The 20,737-nt window shown below is 41.5% G+C and overlaps 1 protein-coding gene across 1 annotated transcript; it reads left to right on the forward strand.

Annotated features, from left to right (window-relative positions):
- Positions 1–1,153: 1,153 nt before the first annotated feature.
- On the forward strand, positions 1,154–19,238 carry NAA30 (N-alpha-acetyltransferase 30, NatC catalytic subunit). Its single transcript, XM_072338568.1, has 5 exons — positions 1,154–1,275; positions 1,557–2,486; positions 9,600–9,723; positions 11,595–11,650; positions 17,933–19,238. The coding sequence occupies exons 2-5, from the start codon at positions 1,560–1,562 to the stop codon at positions 18,068–18,070; spliced, it is 1,245 nt and encodes a 414-aa protein (XP_072194669.1). The 5' UTR covers positions 1,154–1,275; positions 1,557–1,559; the 3' UTR covers positions 18,071–19,238.
- The last annotated feature ends 1,499 nt before the right edge of the window (positions 19,239–20,737 follow it).

The following is a 20,737-nucleotide window of genomic DNA, read 5'->3' on the forward strand; positions in this document are numbered from 1 at the left end:
CCTGAGGAACAAAATACACAATTTCAGTTCAGAAAGTTCACTTTAAAAGCAATTGTCATCATAATACTAATGAGAAATAAGACAGATTTAAAGGCCACGTAAGCACTCAGACCAAGAACATAACAGCAGCTTTAGGATACCTTTCATCTCTCTGTTAGCTTTAAGGGGAGTCAAAGGTACCAGCTCAGAGCTCAGCTCAGCTGCCCTATCCATGCCTGCCTTTGGTCAGATGGATCCTGGCTGCGGACAGTGAACTGTTAAGATCAACATCAGATAGATCCTGGCTGTGGACAATGAACTGTTAAGATCAACATCAGAACAAGGAACCTTCCAAGTCTGGAAGTGGGACAAAGAGAGCACACATGAGAGGTCTTTTTTCCATGGTACTGTAACCTCAGTATGTTTTCATGACAACACTTAGATCCTCGCCACCCCATCCCACAGGTTTTGCTGGATCACCTCCCTAACATGGATACCTCAGATGCTTTCACCACTGTAACACGGCAAAGCAGAACTGAATTTCAGGCCATTACTGCACTGACATTTGTTTGCTTTTTGCTGTTTGAAATACTCGAGGACAGTGAACCTCACTGCAACGTCAGTGTGCCGGAGCAGTTCAGATCAGGTGCACGGGGATACTTTGAGGCCTGAAAACACACGTACACACACAGAAACCCACTGAATCTTCAATCTGCAATTCAACAAGACTGAAACTCCACAGCCTGTTTCCTTCCTAATTACAGAACCCTGTTAGGGCATGCATAGAAATGGCTTCCTTGAGAAACAGCTGCAGCAAAGGAGAACGAATGAACCTTCCAGCAGCCCTGCAAGGCTTCCTGGTGAGGAAAAGCCAAACTCCAACCTTTCTCTCTGCATTTCGAGGGCTTCGTGTGTGTTTTAAACGAAACTTTCCTACTTTGAGAGCTTTTCTGTTGCGGTGAGGATCTGGCAGGGCTGACCAAAAAAGCCAAGAGTAAAAGTGAGCGCTGCTGGGATGGGAAGCAAGGCAATGAGGATCCGAAGGAGTGCTTTAAGGAACAGCCACACACACACACACCGCAGGACCCAGCCTCCCCCGGCCCGCAGACTCGGCCTGTGACGCCCCGCCCAGGCCCTTGGTGAAGCCCGCCCCACAGTCGCTAAGCTCCGCCGCCAAGAGAGGAAGCGTCGCAAAAGCTGACAGGAAACTTGGCCGCGCGTTACGACAGCGGCGGCCGCGCTTGGCGGCCGCTGGATGAGCGGGGAGTGGGAGCCGCGGCGCTGAGGAGACGCGGGGTGAGCGGCGGCGGCGTTGGTGGGTGGGAGGGCCGCGGCGGCCGCCCGGGGCCCGCGAGGAACCGGGTAAGGGCCCCGGCGGCGGCGGCGGTGGGGGGAGCGGGACGGCAGGAAGAGGAGGCGGTGGGGCGGCGAGGCGGGGCCCGGGCACCGTCTGTGCCTTTGTTCGTGGCCCCCCCACCCCCCCTCGGCCGCGGCCCGTGAGGCCGCCGCCTCGGCCTTTTCCCCCGTCCGGTCTGACGCCCTCTTCCTCGGTGGGTTTGTGTCGGTCTCTCCCGTAGGATATGGCCGAGGTACCGCCGGGGCCTAGCAGCGTCCTCTCCCCGCAGGGGGACACGCTCTCCCCCTTCCCTGGAGGAGGAGGAGGAGGAGGGGGGCCTGCTTCCTCCTCCTCCTCCTGTTCCACCTCCGCCGCCGCCGCCGCCTGCACCGGGGCCCAGGACGAGGAGGCCGAAGAGGAGGAGGAGGAGGAAGAGGAGGGACCCGCGGGAGGACGGGAGCGGCAGCGAGGAGGAAGCAGCGACGGCGGCAAGGGGGGGCCGCAGCAGCAGCACCGCCTCCACCACCACCACCATCACCCCCCACACCACAACCACCAGCTCAACGGCCTCATCAGCCCCGAGCTGCGGCACCTGCGGGCCTCCCTCAAGAGCAAGATCCTGGGCTCGGAGGCAGGGGCAGCCCCCGAGGGGCTGGAGAACAAGCGAGCCAGCAAAACAATGGGCTCCGGACAGCAGCAGCAGCCGCCGTCGCCCCCGGCCGCAGCACCGTGCTCGTCCCCCCTTCCCAACCACCTCCCTCCCCAGGGAAGGACTGCACCCTCTCCTCCTCCTTCTCCCGCAGCAGCAGCAGCAAGAGGGGACAGGAGCCAGCCTGCTGCCACAACTACGACTGCTGCTAAGACTGCGGCCCGCAATGGGCTGGCAGGAGGGACTGGCTTGGAGGAGGAAGAGCAGGAGGAGGGGGATGAAGGTGGGGAGGAGGAGGAGTCCCTGCTGCTGCTCTCTAGGTCCTTAGCAGCAGGCTGCAGTTTGAAAGGCTCGGGAACGGACTGTCAGCCCGAGGAGGACCTAACGATACGATACGTCCGATACGAATCAGAGCTGCAGATGCCCGATATCATGAGACTGATCACCAAAGATCTGTCTGAACCCTACTCCATTTACACGTATAGGTATTTTATCCACAACTGGCCACAACTTTGCTTTTTGGTAAGTGCTGATTTGGGGGGGGGGAAGAGGGCAAGAATTGGGAGTGGTTTATGGCTGGGGTGGAGGCGTGATTAAAGAGCTGACATGTGGAAATACTTCTAAAATTCTTTTTATGGCTAAGAGGGAAGGCCAAGCGTTTTGGAAAGTATGTAACACTAATGAATTCTCCTCCTCACCTGAGCCTGTATAAGCAAAGCTTATGTCTGAAGTTCTTACATTCACTAGTATACCTTTTCAGTGGTGGGGAAAGGGTTTGAACACAGGGCTAGGATCCAGGAATTCAAGGCTTCTAATCTTGGTGTTGGCGTTGACTTCTGTGACCTTTGGTAGCTCATTTTGTTATTCTGCTTCAGTTCCTAGGTTTGTCTTTAAAAAAGAAAGTACTTAGTCCACGGGTGTCTTGTGAGTGCTTAGTTATTCGTGCACAAAGGTTCTCAAACTGACTTCAGCGTGACTGGCATATGAATGTTGATGTGGGCACTATTAAAGGGTTTGTAGACTTTTTGATCTGTTTGCTTACCTTGGGAATTTCGAGTACAACTGTATCACTTTTCAGGTACCGTACAGAAATACTCATTTTGTTCAGGTTGTCTTGCAGTACTAATGATACCCTTACTGTTGTATTTTTCCTACTGCGCTGTCACAAAGGTTGTTTTAGTTGTTAACTTGCACTTTCCACAAGAAGTGCTTAATATTTAGAAAGAGAACAGCCAGACCGTTTTGGAACGTGTGTCTCAGCTGACAAGCATGATAACAGTCCACACACAGGTATATGAAACTGGCCTGAGGGGTACGTATGCACAAGAAGTGCGCTTAACTGTGTTTGATTTACTCATTGGAAAGCTGTTCTGTAAGACAGAATGTTTTGGGGAGCATATGGTGCTTCCTCACTCAAGTAAATGATGAATTCTTCTTTCTTAATGTTTCAATCAAGGCAGGACACTGCTCTGACAGATATGATTTAGCCAGAGCCAAGATAGCCTTTTATTCAGGGGTACCTCTCTAAGATTTTAATTGGATATGAGTACAGGAGGTGAAGCTAATGGAATCCATCTGGCCTTAAACTCACTAAATGTTCTTAGTTTAGAGTCTGGTGTAATTTATAGTGGGATTTATATGATTTATAGGAGAGTTTTCAGAACTGTGCCTCTTACAGTCCTAAAGAGGGAATACAGTAGGATTGATTACAGGAGGTTGACCAGAACGTTACCATCTGGAGCAACATAAAAATAAGAAAATATTTGAAAACATTCCTATCAATATCTAGTCGTGCTGATCAGAGTAGAGTGGTAATTTTTCAAGTGTAGTGCCTGCACCTCGCTGTGTGTGTGACTGATTTGCCTCATCTTGGAAAGAAATGCTTTTGAACTATGAATGTCTATACTTGCAGCATCAGGTGTGCCCTCAGTAATGCCAGCACAGTGGTGGGTATTGTTAGAGCATCATGCATCTGTTTTTATTTGCCACTCCAAGAGCAGTGGCAAACTGCTCAATAGCACTAAAACAGATGATTTCTAATATATTTTTGAATGCATTCAAGGGGGAAGGTTTTGCTCAAGGAAAGGAAAACATCTTAAGTCTATTTTGTAGTGACAGCTTCATTTATTAGTCTCAATCAATCAACAGAACTTTATTTGAACTCTGTAATTTTACTCAGTTTTGCTATTTTCTTTTTAAGGATAGAATGATGTGAAGTGTGTAAAACAGTAGAGGAAAAGATGACTAAAGCCGTTAGCAAATATTTTTACATACATAATCATTTGAAGCTCTTCCAGTATCTTGAGTCATTTGATGTATTTCTGTGACTGATTTTGGTGTTTTTAAGGCTTGTTTAGTGGTTGTCTTGAAGACTTTCTGTTCTATAAAATTGAATTTGTTCCTGCAGTTAATGGATTCTTGAACTGCTTCTACCTAATAACTCTTTAAAATATTTATCTTCAGCAGGAACTACATATTCCAATTTGCAAGAGCAATGTCAGGTTGGTGCTCGGAAGGATAGTGCCTGATCCCACAGAATCATTTGTGCCTCACAGCCTCATACCCTGCTGGTTTCAGGTTCTGTTTTGGCTTTGATTCTTCTTGGATACAGGGCCTGGACTGTAACTTGCTTGTATTTGAGGGGGAAAAACTGTAGTATTTCTATCAGTTTAGTTACTGAATTTCACCATCACTACTCTTCTTGGTCTTCTGAGGTCTTCATTGCACTGTGATGGGTTCCCTTCCTCAACAGCGTGCGGGAAAAGAACTGATTCTATTTAAATGGACAGGATGTCTCTTTTCCTTAAATGATTAGCAGTTCTCCCTTGATGATGTATTCAGTAAACAAACTTAGATGTTGTAATTCTGCTATGTGGCATTTTAGATATGTGACAGTGCAGAGCTTTTCCAGGGAAATTAATGACGTTATTGCTCTGGATGATGATCTCATGGGTTTGAAGCATGCTGAGCTTTGGCTTAGCGTTCGCAAGGTGATGTGACTTAACAGCTAATGCCAATCATAGGGCTGCGTGCTGCTTCTTTTGGTTCAAACATCTTGTCCTCACTTGTGCCAACCTTTAGTTTATCTGATTTGGGAAGTTAAGCTAGCTCCGATGCCCTACGATGCATTTATATGTGTATGTGTGTTTGAAAGGATCTAAGTGTCACAGAGTTAAGTTTCAGCTGGTTTAGTTTTTTAAACGTATTCATAGCAGTGTGGCACAAGCACTGGTGTTGGTGCAAGAGAGGTGAGAATACACAGCTGGAAGAAGGCCTGGGGCCCACCCTCACCGATCACTAGCATGATCAAAAACAAGTTCACATTCTACTTTCAAAGGTACTAGAAAACCATCAAAACCCATCATTTAGCATCAGGTGAATCTGTGTAACCGTATTGCTGGAGTTAACATGCTGAGAAGACTTGATAAATAGCTCTGGTGTGGGACACTGCTGCATTATCTGACTGAGCTGTAGCAAGATAATAAATAGCCTTCTCATCTGTAAGTTGTGACTGAATGCTTAAGCTTGGATTCCTCCTGTGTTTGGAACAGCAGGTGTGGGTGTGCTGGGTGTGGGTGCCCTGCAAATGCTTGGGTTTTATTTGTTCCCAGGAGCTTTGGCAACCCACTTTCTCTTCAGATGACCTACAGCAACCACTCTGTTGTCAAAGATGAGAGAGGGAAGGGCCATCTTTCTGTTTCATATCTTTAAGCATTGTCACAGCTTTGTCCTGGTATTGATTGTAAGTGCATTTTTGAAGCTTAGTGTTCTTGCAGATTCTAGACAGTGTTCCAACTCCTCCCATTTAGAACCGATAAATTAAGTACTGAAAAAAATAACATTGATTCCCAAATAGTGTAGCGTGGGAGAGGTGAGCTTGGGAAACCTTGCTCTGTTCCAAAGTTTGGGTAAGAGAGGATATAATAACAACAGAGTTCTGACTGAGTGTTGTAATCTCTCCTTTATTCATTGCTGCAGAGTCACTGCACTGTTCAGCTGCCTTTTAAGAAAAATCTGGAAAATGCATGCTTTTATTGGGTTCTGAACTTTGCCAGTAGCTATAGCAGCTATTATAATGTAAACCTAAGCAATTTTAAAATAAGCAATTAATTCCATGTACGTGGTTTTAGATGGGCTGTAAATCCTAAATGGCCATGGTTAAGATCCTTTTTTTTTCCTGCTATTATTTTACTTTGTCTTATTGGAATTCATTTATGAGTTTCTATGCTTCTCGTTGAAATTAAAGACTTGTAATAAATCATCTCTGTTTTTTCAGTTGCAGAATGCTTGGGGATGAAAGGAGAACAAGAAAAGTTAGGGCACTGCACAGGGAGTCTTACCAGCCTCATGACAGACCTAGGAAGGCATTCTGTCATATCCATATCTGCTCCCAGTTTGCAAACTGCTGCAGCTCCTCTGTATTCCAGTTTCCGTTTAGGAATGATCATGGTTTGAGACACTTGCTGTGCTACTTCTTCTTCCAGCAGGCTTTGTGAAGGGTTCAGTCTTTGTTATGTATGTGTATTTAACAGCAGCGAGTGCAGCTCTTCTGGCACTGAATTGCACAGGAAGGAATTACTCGTGTCCAGTTTCATAGAGTGGAAGCAGGGAGAGTGACTTTGTGATTTGCCCAGCGCTGTAAAGAGCTCTGACTGAACTGCCAGACTCCAGGTTAAAACCATTAGCCCAAATGTATTCCTTAATGGCATTCAGTAACATGATCGTTAAATGTAAGCCAAAGATTCGTACTGAGCTGTTCCTGTGATACTCTGAGATGGAAAGGGAACTTGCAGTAGTGCAGGTTCTACTGCATTTGAATCTCAAATTATTCCTCTTCTAGGAGCGAGTTGGTTGGTTTAGTCATCTGTAAGTGGGAACTCAGGGTCCAAAAGGCACACTGAGGTGGTGGCTGACAGATGCAATGCCACCTTTGCAAATGAAATTGATGCCGATTGTTTAGTTATAAGACAGGCAATGTTCTTGCTGATTTATAAACATCTGTGTTAACTGATTGTGTGTGGTTGCAATACAGAGATTTAAACATCTAGTTTGATTTAAACTTATGAATTCATAAGAACAAAGTTGATGCAAATATGAGATTTGAATGTGTGTGTGTTAATGTTGCTGAGAATTTAGGATTGAAGTAAATCTTACAGTACTCCATGGGGCTTATGATATATAATGGCAACTCAGGCTGAATTCTATTTGTAGAAACCTGTATGTTTAGAAGTGCTTGAAAAGAATATTCATCCTTTGATGGTCTTCCCATACATGATGTTGTATAGGAATTACTTTTTCTCCTTCCTTGCCCCAACTCTCATTCTTTTTTCTTTTCCCTTCTGTTCACACAGCTAAATGTTTCCCAAAGAAAAAAGATGACCAAGCTTTACTTCACATTTTGGATTTGTTTCCAGCTTAAGATAAGGTTGGAGAGAAGGAGGAAAGGAGAGGAAAGGCAATAGAAAAACTCGGATTGCAGTGCTCGGTGTGGAAATGTCAGAGGTGAAGGGGCAGACTCACCTGCTCAATTACAGAAAGGCAGATTTAGGTGTTCTAGGCAGTGGTAACAAAGTGATAATGTATGCAACCTTGCGACAACATCAGTGGGAATTTCCTTTGATTGCTGCAGCAAAATTATTTGCTGTTCATTTAATGTTCCATGTAAGTACGTGTTTAATGAAGGTAGGTTTTTTTTTGGAAAGGAGGTCCGACAAGAAAGAACACAAATCTCTGTGTGAGGTGGTGCTGCTCTTGAATGGCGAGGAGGAAAAGAATCAAGTGCCAGTTTGTGCTGTCTCTTTTTTTTTAAGCAAGGTCTAAGATTACATCTAGGTACTCAGCATAATTATAGCAGTGTTATGAGCAGTGTCTGATGATACTCTTTAACTCCCTGCTTTTCTCAGGTCTGAGCCGAGATAGAAGATTTGCCTTGAGCCGATATTTTGCATGCAGTTTTTGTATAAGTACAGCTATTCTATGAAATGAAGGTGTGTTTTAGAACAAACAAAAGACTGCTTGGAGGCTGTGTATTGCAGTCCACTTGGATCGTGTTTCGTTTGTTGATTTAAAAACCACTCGTTTAGTTTGTTCAGGGTTGTTCTTGGGTGCTGTTAGAAAAAGAGATATTTCTGTTAAATGAAAACATGGCTATATTTATAATTATGTTTGCCTGACAAGCTCAAACCGTATTAAATGTGTTGTTAGGCTCTTGCTGCATCACAGTGTATTGGAACGGCAGCTCATTCATTTCAGGCTGCTTCCTGTCACCTTCTAATGGGCTTCTGGCTGACAGCTGGCTTGGTTAATAACCCACTGTCCAAATGGAGAGCTGGAAGACATCACACTTCAGGCAGAAAACCCACGGATTGGTGCCTGTGGTATGATCTCTATCTAAGAGCCTTCTGCCTATAGGTTCTTATCCTACAAGTTGCACAGAAAAACGTTCTGTTTACAAAGTCCCTATCGGAGACTTTGGGGAGACAAGCACTGGAAGTCTGGTAATACTGGCTCAGACGGGTCTTTTTTGTTTGATGTCTCTTAGTGCTTCAAATTTGGATTATCCAGAAGCTGTTGTGCTAGCACATGCTTGTGCCAATCATGTGCTGTAGGCTTGGTTTAGGAGGCACGCTTGAGCAGGAGGCTGGTTCTCCCAGCAGATACAGGTCTCAGAGTTCTGAGGATCCACTTACACACACCCATGCATGTAATTTTCAGCTTCTTTTTTATCTGTCAGTCTTTCTCTGAATAAAACAGTAATAATTCATACTCTTTGGATGCTGTCCTGCTCTGTAGCATTATTCACTTTACCGCTGTAGGTTATAATGTCATTAGTCTCTCATGCTGCCTAATCACTCAGTTAACATATGACTTAGTTATTCTGTCTCTAATGTATTTCGTGGTAGAATTTTTTGTGTGTGTATGAGCACAGAGGCTGTGTGAGTGGTTTGGTAAGTGCTTGGGGAGGGGTTAGGATCTTTGGGTGTGTTTTTTTTACTATTTCAGAATGTCTCCTTAATCACACCTTTTTATGATGATACCATTGGATCTGTCAGTTCGTAGCTCTTAGTAAATAAAATCTCTGAACAGTGAAAATGTGTGAAATTAACTGGATGCTTTTGTTTGTTTCTTGCTGGGTTGTCCCATGACTGAAAATGACTGTTTCTACTAAAGATTAAATGCAAAGACATTTTTCTCTTATGTTACGGTCATAACACATCATTGCCAGGTAAAACTGAGGTATATTATCTACCCCAGCCATTGGACTTGAAAATTCAGATCACAATAAAGAGCTTTTTACTTTGTGGCAGCTCATATGGAAGGATCTATGCCTTAACCTGGTCTCTTTTTCTGCTCCCTTCTGTCCCAGATGTTCATATTGGTAGACTTCATAGAGTAATACTGCAGTTCTCTCCTGGACAATTCACTGGCTGTTGATGCACTGTAATTTAATTTAATATGATAGAGAAATAAGAGACCTTTAGTCTTGTTTGTAGTTATGGAAACCTTCTTAAAACTGTCTTGATTGTTGTACTCAAATTTTGTACTGCTGTTTCATTTTAAATGTACTGGTTTACTAATTCTGGTAGCACTGCAGATCATAAACTGAGAATGCATACCTATATGTTTGTCTTTAAGGCCATGGTAGGGGAAGAGTGTGTAGGTGCCATCGTCTGCAAGCTGGATATGCACAAAAAGATGTTCCGCAGAGGTTATATAGCCATGTTAGCAGTGGATTCCAAATACAGAAGAAAAGGAATTGGTAAGAAGAGCCTTTTTGTTGTTATTTCTTACATATATCCTACATTGTTGGGGTTAACATGGGTGCATAAAGATTGAAGCAGGGCTGTACTTCCAGATGTGGTGGTTTACTGTCATCCCTGCCTCGCTCATCTACACAAACTCCCCAGTATCTTTCTCCACTCAGCTGAACTAACCCAGAGTGCCCATTCCACACGAGCTTTACATCTGGTTTATGAAGCTAAAACAAAAGGCATTCAGCAGCAGCCACTTACCTTTGCAAATTACCACTATTACCACTATTAAATAACAACTGCAGGAATTGCTTTTCATTTTTATGTGTGCTTTCATAACTTTGTGTTCAGTGTGTGTGTGCGCGTGTATATAATTTATTTATTTATTTCCCCGGTGGATATGTCCCCTGGTTTTCCCTTATGAATTATGTATATATTGCCCATTGGGGAGAACGTATGTAGCTGAATGCTATATTAATGCTTGAAAAATAGTTGTGTATTCTTACTTGAATAACCAAAATGGAGAATCTGTTTTGGTGGGAAATGGCACAATGAAAGAAACAGCTCTTGGCAGGGAGCTTGCCTTCCCTCATTGATCACTTTTTGTCCTGTTGGAAGGGATTTTTCTCCTTTAATCAAGCCAACTAGGAAACCTGGTGTCAGGGTTGCTCTTAGGAACCTTAATTCTTTTGTGATGGTTATTGTGAAATTACATTTTGTAGCATCTTTAACTTGGAAATTATCACGACCGTATTGGTGTATGTGATTATTTTGATACAGTTCAGAAGCTCTTATTGGTGTCTGTAGTGGAGCAGAAGGAAGAAGATAGTGAGAAATCATTCTCTCCTCTCCTTTTAGCTGAGTCACGAAGCAGCCTGCTGTGTTTTAGTTGCAGGTGCTTGGTTTCATAAGTAAATAAGAACTAATGCTGCTCTTAAGATCTCTGCAAGCTTTCTCCTTTGCTTTAGTCAGACCATTATTTTCGAGTTATATAAATAAATTTTATGCTTAACATTTTGCTTACTTTAGTATTATGTAAATGCTAATATTTATCCTGCGTTTATCATCTTGCTGTTTCTCAAAGTATGCCATTAATCTGAAGGTGTTTTATATGCAGTACAGTTTTGTTCAGTGAAAAATCTTAATTGATTAAAGTTCTGAGGATGCTTGAAGTGAATCTCTAGATTCCTTGGGGTTCTTTCTCCTTTTCCTTAGCCTTCTTATGGAAGTGACATTTATGCAATTTCATTGAACAGCAGTTTTTTCCAGTAATAACTTTGAAATCAACTTTCAATTTCACCCCAATTCTACAGACAGGTAGGGAGATCGCATTCGTAGAACTGTTGTGAAATAGATGAGAAATAATGATAAATAATTAAATTAATGCTTGGCTGAAGGGAAGGGGTGGGCTCTGACCACGTTATTAGTTACTAGCAAATCCAAATGGGGAGTGAGCTGCAAGAAAAGTGGTTTCATAAGTTCTGTTGCTAGTAGAAGTATTTGTTTTAGTAAGAGGAAATTCCCTTGGAAGATGAATGCCCTTCAAGTACATGCCAGCAGATTTTGCCTTTAAATGCAGCAAAAGGGAATGAATCACATCTTGGAAGGCTATATATAACACCATGTTAAACATAGAAGCCTGTTTCTAATATCCTTGTGTTAGAAGACTTTTGCGTTCAAGCTGAGTCTCTGGATAACTTTAGGGATGATTTCAATATTCAAACTTGAGACTGCAACTTGACTGCAGCTTCTCGTTACATTCTTTCCTCCCTGATTTCCTCTGGTGTCACAGCATGTAGGTAGCACAGATTAATTGTATATAAACTGACATCTCTTGTCCCTCGATTCTAATAAATACTTATTGAAATCTGTGTTTCAGGTACAAACTTGGTTAAGAAAGCTATTTATGCTATGGTCGAAGGAGACTGTGATGAGGTAAGATCTCATAATCCAAAACTTTCGTATTGTTTATGGTTTGTGTTCTCACATGAGTGAATTCATTTCACAGGTTTGTCTTTTAATTTCACAGGAATGTGTTTTAGGTAGGAGGAGGGTTCGTAATGTGCTCTTTCTTTTATAATAGAAGGAAAAAAGGCCTCAAAAACATATGGCATAAATAAAAGAACTTTCTAAATTTGTCATGAGTACTCAAGTGTGGTGTCTCAGGTTCTGTTTTACTTTGCAAAGCTGCCTCAGCCTTCAGTTGTTGGCATATTTTCTTCTAGCGAGTCAAGTTTAGGTTCAGTTGACCAGTGTAACTTGCATGTTGTTGTAATATTTCCATGCTTTCAGAATGCACAGAGGTATTGGAACAGTACGTGCTGTAATATTGCAGAGTGTAGTTTTATTGCAGCAAGTAGTCGGGTTACTCTGACAATGCTGAAGCTGTATCACATAGCACTAAGTTCTGATGATTTAGCATGGCAGTGAAGGAAAGTGACTGAATTACCATCAGGCTTTTTCCCTGGCCTATTTGTTAGTCTTTTCTTTTACCAGATTATAGTCCTGTGTGTGTGTGTGTGTGTGTGTGTATATTGCATTTTTTAATGTATGAAGCAACTATCTTCACATTCCCTTTTTAACTTGTGATACACCCCTTGCAACCATTCTCCTTAATCCAGGTATCTGATTCGTTAACTTTCATTTGCTTGTTACAGTGCCATTGTTAGCATGTTCCTGACATCTGAATGCTCCATTCCCTTAGTTATCCAGTTCACAGAATCACAGAATTGCTCAGGTTGGAAAAAACCTTAAAGATCATCAAGTCCAACCACAACCTAATTGTACTACCCTAACTAACAGCCCACTGCAAGTCATGTCCCTGAGCGCCACATCCAAATGGTGTTTAAGCACATCTAGGGATGGTGACTCAACCACCTCCCTGGGGAGCCCATTCCAGTGCTTAACAATGCTACTGTAAAGAAGTTTTTCCTGATATCCAACCTAAACCTCCCCTCGTGCAACTTGAGGCTTATTTCCTCTTATCCAGTCACCAGTGAGAAGAGACCAACCCCACTCTCACTGCAATCACCTTTCAAGTATTTGAAGAGAGCATTTTTCCACTGTCTTTTTCTCTACTATTTGTTGTATTCAGGCAGTGTACTGCAGTCTGATAGTTCTGTAATTGTTTAAGTCCTTTGTTTTGTCTCGATGCTTTTATAATATGTCCTGTGCTTTATTTTTCTACTCGCTACCTTGAACTTATCTTTTCCATTTCTTTCCGCTGTGGTTTTGAATTCATTTGCAGTTGCTACATGTCTGAGATTTGAGGAATGAAGGGGAAAAAAATAAGTATAGCAGTGCTCTCATCACACTGGGAGAAGTGAGATGCAGGGTCTTGAAGCCTGCTGTTGTTAGAGAGTCAGTAGCAGAGCTTTGTGTTTCTACCTGGGCCACCAGAGTTGCAATGCTCCCTGTATTATGTATGAGTGTGTGCACTTCTTCTCCCATAGTGTTGTTTTTATACTGGACTGTCTTAGAGGTATACACATAATGAGCTCTCCTGTGTCATTCTTCTTTCCTCCCCTGCTTTAATAATAATGCAAGAGTCTTTCTTACCATTACTTAAAATAAACATGGTAAGGATTGCAGGCTACTCTGCAGTAAGGCCTCATTAAGCTTTAGTTGTAGATTTTCATCTAGATGCTTATAATAAAATCGTAGGTCATTTTTTCAGGCTTTTTGCTGTCCCTATTTAATCAAATATGCTTCAGTGCAAGCTCCTTAAATAGTGTGCTGGATGGGTGCAGGCATGTTTCATTCCCAGTTTGGATATCACATAGCATTGTTTGTGGGGTGATGATTTTGAACTAATCATGCCATGCTTCTTGGGGGCTTTTGCATTAGCTTAGTTTTATACCCGTACAAAACCTTGAAATTGGAACTCAGGCCCAGGCAATGAGGAGCTTAAGCAGGGTGTATTTCTGACTTCCTACTACACCAGTTGGCAGAGGTATGCCCAGAGTAATACCATATGTTAATGCTTAACATACAGGTAATATACAACCAAATAGGAAGCGTATTCCTTTCCTTTGGCAGCAAGTATAGGTTTCTTCCAGGCATGTGGTACAACAGTAACGATGTTTACTTGTTGCACGTAGTAGATTGCTGAGAAATTGTCCGTTGTGACCAGGATTTGAAAGATCCATTTAGCTACCTGCTATTTAAAGCTCTCTGACAGAGCTGAGAAACTTACCCTCACCGTTTATTACAGCAGTTGCTGGGGGGAACAGTTTCTGTCCATCTGATTGATGCCTAGCTGATGAAACAGTGCGTGACAGTGACTGCTCCTTGTGAGGTGTGTTAATAGCTTCTCCCTGCTGCTTTCAACACGATTTTTCTACATCCCTTAATAAAATCAAAAGCATGATGGAAATATGAAGATGCTGTTGATACAAAACAGATTGCAATTCAAAAATACTCTTGAAACTCACTTAGAAAATCATTAGAAACAGGAACATGTACCTGTGATTGTCACTGAAATTTTTGCAAAAGCTGTTTGGAAGCTCTTCCCTTCAATCTAATTACAGAAGAGTTGCAATAAATGTATTTAGCTTTAATAACCTGTGACGTATAACCTGATAAACGCTTAGCTCAGTGCAGTCCTTCATAAAGTATCATAGATTTTAGACTTCTGGGGTATCAACAGTGAGTGTTGCAGAAGGTTGTGCCAGCTCCAGCAAATAGAACTTCTAGCTGCTCTTTGTACATTTGTTTGGTCTTTATGACAAGCACTTTTCTTAAGCTATGCTACTTAAGATTGTCACAGGGAGCTGCTCCATCCTTTAATCAGAATAAGGAAAGGAAGAGTTGCTTGTTCACACGTAGACTTTCCATCTGTAACAAATGACTGTAAGTAATCTGCATATGACTATTCACCTCATGTTGCATTATTCCAGCACCATATAACTACTAACTAATCAAAATAAGACTTAAATAAGTGGAACTCATCAGAGCTTTCTTGGCAAAGTGTGGAAAGGAATTGTGACTTTTGTGAGAATTCCTATGAAACTTTAAAGTGTTTTAAGGTCAGATTTTTCCATCTTCACCACTAGGTATGGTACTGAGTTAGGAAGACACACTTCTAAGAGTGATGGATTTTTACATAGTCCTATTTGAAATTCTCAAAGTCTTGACATCTTTAGTTTTTCTTAGTCTGCAGATCATTTTGTTTGTTTGATATTTGGGATACTGCATATCTTCATCAGTCAGTCTGATGGAGGACGCTGGACAAGTGCCTGTAGCTTGAATCTCATAACATGCCAAGCTAATTTGTAGGAGTAGCAGCCTCTTCTGTGTGTGCTGAAAGAGTATTTTCCTTATTAGTTTATTTGATTTGGCTACATTCCATGATTTGGTTTCTAAACTTGAGTGCATTCAGGGTTTGAGCTGAAAAAGCAAGAAAGCTTGACCATCTTTTTCCTTCAGTTCAGGTAAACTGGGTATGAGAAGGTAGTAACAAGAAACTATTCCACTCTTACAAAAGATTCCTTTTTTCTAAAACCAGCTAGAATTGAACAGAGTTGATGATAACTGTAAGTTTTTGATATTTTGGACATAAGAGAAAATAGTGGCCTACAGAAAGTTGCAACTCATGCAGAAAATCACGTTCCAACCCAGTCAAAACTTACTGATCTACAGGAGCAGATAGGTTGCGTTGTGAGAAGGTTTAATAGGCTTATTTGCAGTATAAAGTAGAGCAGTATTAAAGGTCACAACTGAAGATTTTGAGCTTGATTGAAGAGAAGAAGAATCCTTCACAAAATCAGGCTAATGAAGGGTGTATAAAACAGATGTTTCCTTACTAGATTCAGGAGTGTGTCTGTAGCCCTCTGTGAGATCAAGATGCTTTGATGAGATCGGGAAATTATATTTCACTGTGCTAAGTCTTTCTTAGAAATACCAGAGCAAATCTATTGCATTAGCTTTCAAGATGAGCATTTGCTCAGGTGCTGGGATTCCAGCAAACCTGAATTTCAACATATAACCCCTCCCTTAGATGTGCAGTGTTGGAAGTCTTCTAGCACTGCAAGGTATGCAAGCTTGCAGTTGTATACAGGCATGTTTTATCATTCTGCCAGAATAAAGAACTTTAGTGCAAGTGGAATGTCATTTGTAGCCAGAGTTCAAATAAGTTTCCTGGATTGTAGATTTACATGGGTCAGATTTCCTGTTTGGCATAATGCTTTGTTTTAATTTGAGCTAAGAGGTGGTACAGTGTGCAGACTCATGTAGAAAAGAGGAACTCTTCAGGTAAACTACTGCATTTCCATAATTGATAATAACCTGAAAGCTATTCATTTTAATAGATTGAAGTCAGTAAGAGTAACTGATTGCATCATAAGGCCTGATAGTACTATTGCATGAGGTGCCAGCAAGAGAAATTCAATCTCTAGTTCTTCCCATAAGGCCAAGAATTGAATTTGCTTGTCTTAGGAGTACGGGTACAATAGACTGTCCTGTAATTTAAGAACTATGGCTATTAATATTTTAATGTTTGTTCTAGAAAAACAAACTTCTTTTAAGTCTTATTTTCCTCCAGTGTGCGTTGTTGACTGGCTTGTTAACTCCAGCTTTACAGTTCTTAAACATTCACACATTGAAAAGCACAGGGGGAACTGTCCATTGGAATGTGGTCTGAGTGGCTTGGAGCTTAAGTAATGCTCACGTACATCAACAGAGCAGATTTTAAACCTTACTGAAGGAGTGCGGTATAAATGCTAGTAACCTCTGCAAAGAGCAAACATGATAGAGGGAAGATTGGGTTGTTTTTCTGATAGTTTGCTTTATGAAGTAGCTTGTGGTAGGAATGGTAATGGGAGGACAGTTGAACTAGATGATGTGTGAATGTAGGTGGCTGTGGGATTGTATGGGGTCTTGACTGTTAATTAGTTCAGTCAGTGTTCTTGAACAACTGTGGTCCATCCTTAACAGTAGAACCTCTGAATAACTGAGGTGGACAGCATTGAAAAGGCAGAACAAATTCTTAGTGTTTGGGATGGGTGCGTTGTTTACCAGGTGAGGTGTGCCATAGCTCTGTTCATTGTGCTTCGAGAAAACTGGCAAAGCTAATTCAGAGGGATGTACTTCAGCAGTTTAACTTCTTGTTAATACCATTGTAGTTTTTGGGCAGTACTCGAGGCTCTTGGGACACTTTCCAGTCTTTACTTTCCATGGGTTACACTTGGGTTTGGTGTGAGCTATTGGTGATGGCTCATCCTTCAACTGTGGTGATGTCAATATAGAGAGCCAAAAAAGAAGAAAGAATAAAAAGGAAAGAGCTGCTCTTTCTTCCTTACCAGGCTAGTTGGGAACAACAAACGACCAAGAAGTTTTAATCTTCTGAAACCAATGCATTACTTGAAATGTAATTATATGCCTTTTACTTGCTCAATGTAATCAATTACTTCCAGCCCAGGCCTCTCTTGCAGCAGCTTTGCTCTCTGTAACTTCTACTGTGCCCATTGGCATATGAGGAATTTTGGTATAGGGCATCCAAGAAGCCCTGAACAGGACCTTATGAACCTGGGATCTGCCTGGTGTGTGCACTCTGGGTTGAGTCTGGGCTCCTTGTTCTGGGCGCAGATATGCCTTACAAACATATGCCTTCTCATGGCAGGGCATAGTATGAAGGAGGTTGTATCTAGGTCTAAATCACTCGAATTAGAGGTGGGAGATATTCAGGGGTGAAATATAACTCGCTGCATACCATGTACTTCTAATGTGTAGGAGTTCTGGGCGGTCTGGTCTGGTGTTGCTGACCCTGCCCACAGCAGGGGGGTTGAAACAAGATGATCATTGTGGTCCTTTTCAACCCAGGCCATTCTATGATTCATTCAAAGTATGTGTTTGTGTTCAAGAAACGTGTAGTTGTTATACTGAGGGCCGCGGTTTAGTGGGAGGTATTGGTGGTAGGTGGATGTTGGACCGGATAATCTTTTGTTGTTGTTGTTTTTTACTACCATAGCTGTTAGGTAATGGTTTGAAACACTGTTCATAGCAAACAAAATCTTGAGATGAATGGAACTTGCTTACAACTACTGTTGTTATCTGCTATTTCCTTTTATAAGTGAGGACTGGGGAGGGAGGGGGCTTGTTTGCATAAATGAGGACATGAAAATATTGATTCCAGTAATTGCTCTTAAGTGTACTTTAAATAACAACTCTATCAGTTGTAACAGCTTTCTCATATATTCTTTCTCTTTTTTTCTCTTGAAGGTTGTATTGGAAACAGAAATCACAAATAAGTCTGCTTTGAAACTTTATGAAAACCTTGGGTTTGTGCGAGACAAGAGGCTGTTCAGATACTATTTAAATGGAGTTGATGCACTGCGTCTTAAACTATGGCTGCGTTAAAAGAAACCATCACATCAAGCAACTGACGTCCCAACAGCGCAGAGTTGTCCTTTGCATGCAATGCAATTTGTACAAAATTGCTTTGCAGGTGGACTTAGTAATTCCCATGCAGCTCTTAATATGTCAGTGTCTCATTTGAGTGTCGCACATATTTGTTGCACTTTGGCATGGCGCATTTGTTCCGAATTAAAGCCGATCGTTTCAAACTTGGAGTTCTTTTGGTACCAGCAAGATGTGCCAGTTGATAGCCAAGATAGGTTCGTTCATTTGCAAGTCTACTGACTGTATTACGTACACAGTGAACATTTTATTAAAGAACCTGTATGTGGAACACAACTTTTTGGTTCCAGGATAAAAGAAAAAGCCAATGTAGATTGTAAAATTCTATAAGTATACTAACATTTCATACAAAAAAAAAGGAAAAAAAAAAAAATTGCCATAGTTTTCTGGAAAAAGGCTTCAATTTTAGGTTTTATTTTTCAATATTGAATTTTCCATTCTTAAATATTGGTACCTCAGTGATTAGTGAATGAAAAAATGTATTGTAGGGTGGGGTGTGTGTTACAATGAGTAACAGTAACAATTAAATTGCGTCTGCCAGTGCCTGTATAGATAAGTATATTTGTCTTCACCTCTAAGTTTGGAGTGCATGCTTTTATTCTTTTACTTTCTTCAATTGTCTCTGCAAGAAAAAAAAAAAAAGAAAAGAAAAAAAGAAAAAATCTGCTTTTATTTAAATTCTGGATTTGATAATAAATTATTTCAGATTTTTATGATTTGGATACTTCTCCCAAACGAGGGTTTTGGAAGGCCCTTCTTTTCTTATAGCAGGAAGCGTTAAGCTATTTTGAAATCCTTGAGTAGCTGCTAAAAGAGAACCTGATGTTGCCAGTAAATCTCTGCTGGTTTTGGATGCACTTTTTTCTTTAAAAGAGTGAGGGACTTTTAAAAGAAGATATAGAAAATTAATGTAAATTGGTATGATTTTATTTAATCGAAATTATCACTAGAAGCTCTGGAAAAAAACCAACAAACAGCTATTTTAAAATAGTTTGAACAATTATTATTATTTTTTTCTTTTTCAGATTCAGATTGCTTTGCTTCAGTGTTCTAAAATGCTTCAATCTTTGGTTCTTGGTCTTGGAAATAAATCTCAAGGTGTATTGTATCCAGTTTTAGCTGCTCTCATTTTCTCTAAACTTACATGAGCTAAATTATTGGGGGATTTTATTTTTTCCTTCCAAAGTCAAAGCGGAGAGGAAGGGAAAATTCTCTCTCTCTCTCACTTTCTGTCTCAATTGGGCTTACATAGGTTTTACCTCCACCCGTCAGTGTGTTCAGTAATTACAGCGTCTAGGCTTTCTTGTGATCATATAGCTCAGTTCTATGAATCAGCTGGTTGGGATTTTTGTTTCAGTTTTATTTTTCCTCATCTTTGAAACAAATATTAGTTGACTTCTGGAAGATGCTTGTTGGGGTGGGAGGAGGGGATAATGAAAGGATGAGCTCTCAGTGAATTTGCTCCTTGGTAGTTGAACATACTCTTCAGATTTGCCTTACTACACTTATGTTTTCTTTTCTTAAGGGTTTGGTTTGAGTCTTTTTGTTGTTGTTTTGTTATTAATTACTGTACATTTAAAAAAACATACAAGAAACAAACAAAACACCCCTACCTCCATGAGCGTGTGGAAAAGATCCCTGTGCAGGAAAACTGGATTTAAAGGAAAGCCCGATTTTTGCGCAGAGCGATCACACATGGTGATGGGTGTTTCTTACCGTGTACAAATGATGAGTTGTATTTGAAAATAAAGACTTTGTATAGAAATTTGCCCCTCTGAGTTTTCTGCCTGGAAACACTGTTTGTGTTTCTGAGAGGGCTCGTTTCCCCTCAGCAAGGAAAACTCGCTTCAAACGGTGCCTGAATCAGTGCTGTGAACTGGAATCTTACTTGCTTCAGAGCAAAGCTTTCTGATCAGATTTCTCCCACCGTTCTGGTTTGCCAGTTATTTAGAGCAGTTCTTCAGGAGGTGAAGGCTTAAGTGTCGGGAATGCTGAATTGATGGAAACAGGCTTTTCCCAGATGTATTCAAGTTGTCTGGGAAGTAACGCCTGCTCTGGCTTGCTTGAACTAAGGAGGCAGATAAGAGAAGCTTCGTGCCTTGTTAGCAGCTGCTGGGCTGCAAACTGCAGAGTAGGCTATCTTGTGTGTCTGCTGATGTTTTTAAAACTGAAAAGCCAGACAGGCAAGTTTTCTGGAGGTTAATATTTAAGCTGTGGGTGTCTTGAGTTTGAGAGCAGACTTGAAGCGTGTAGCCAGCATCCCTTTTTGTGAAGGTACTGCTGAAAAATACCATCCCTGCTGAGCAAACCTCAAACGCGGTTCTGTTTGTTGTAAGAAGCAATTCATTCTCACCATGCCATTTCTGAGAACGCTGCACAAAAGAGGTGCGTGTTTCTTTTTCAAAGAGCACGTTGCCTGGAAGGTTTTCCTATTGCTGCTGTGTGACACACAGTTCACTACGGAAGATATTGAAGCTGTATGCACTGGGCTTGTATTAAATGGAACGGAGTTATTCTCTGGGTTGCTTGGAATTGGGTCTCGAGTGGGAAGTTGGGAATTGCAGAGAGATGAAAGTAGATATTCAAAACAAATCTAGCAAAGAGAAG

The sequence above is a fragment of the Excalfactoria chinensis genome, chromosome 5 (genome assembly GCF_039878825.1).
Source record: "Excalfactoria chinensis isolate bCotChi1 chromosome 5, bCotChi1.hap2, whole genome shotgun sequence".
Taxonomy (NCBI): Eukaryota; Metazoa; Chordata; class Aves; order Galliformes; family Phasianidae; genus Excalfactoria; species Excalfactoria chinensis.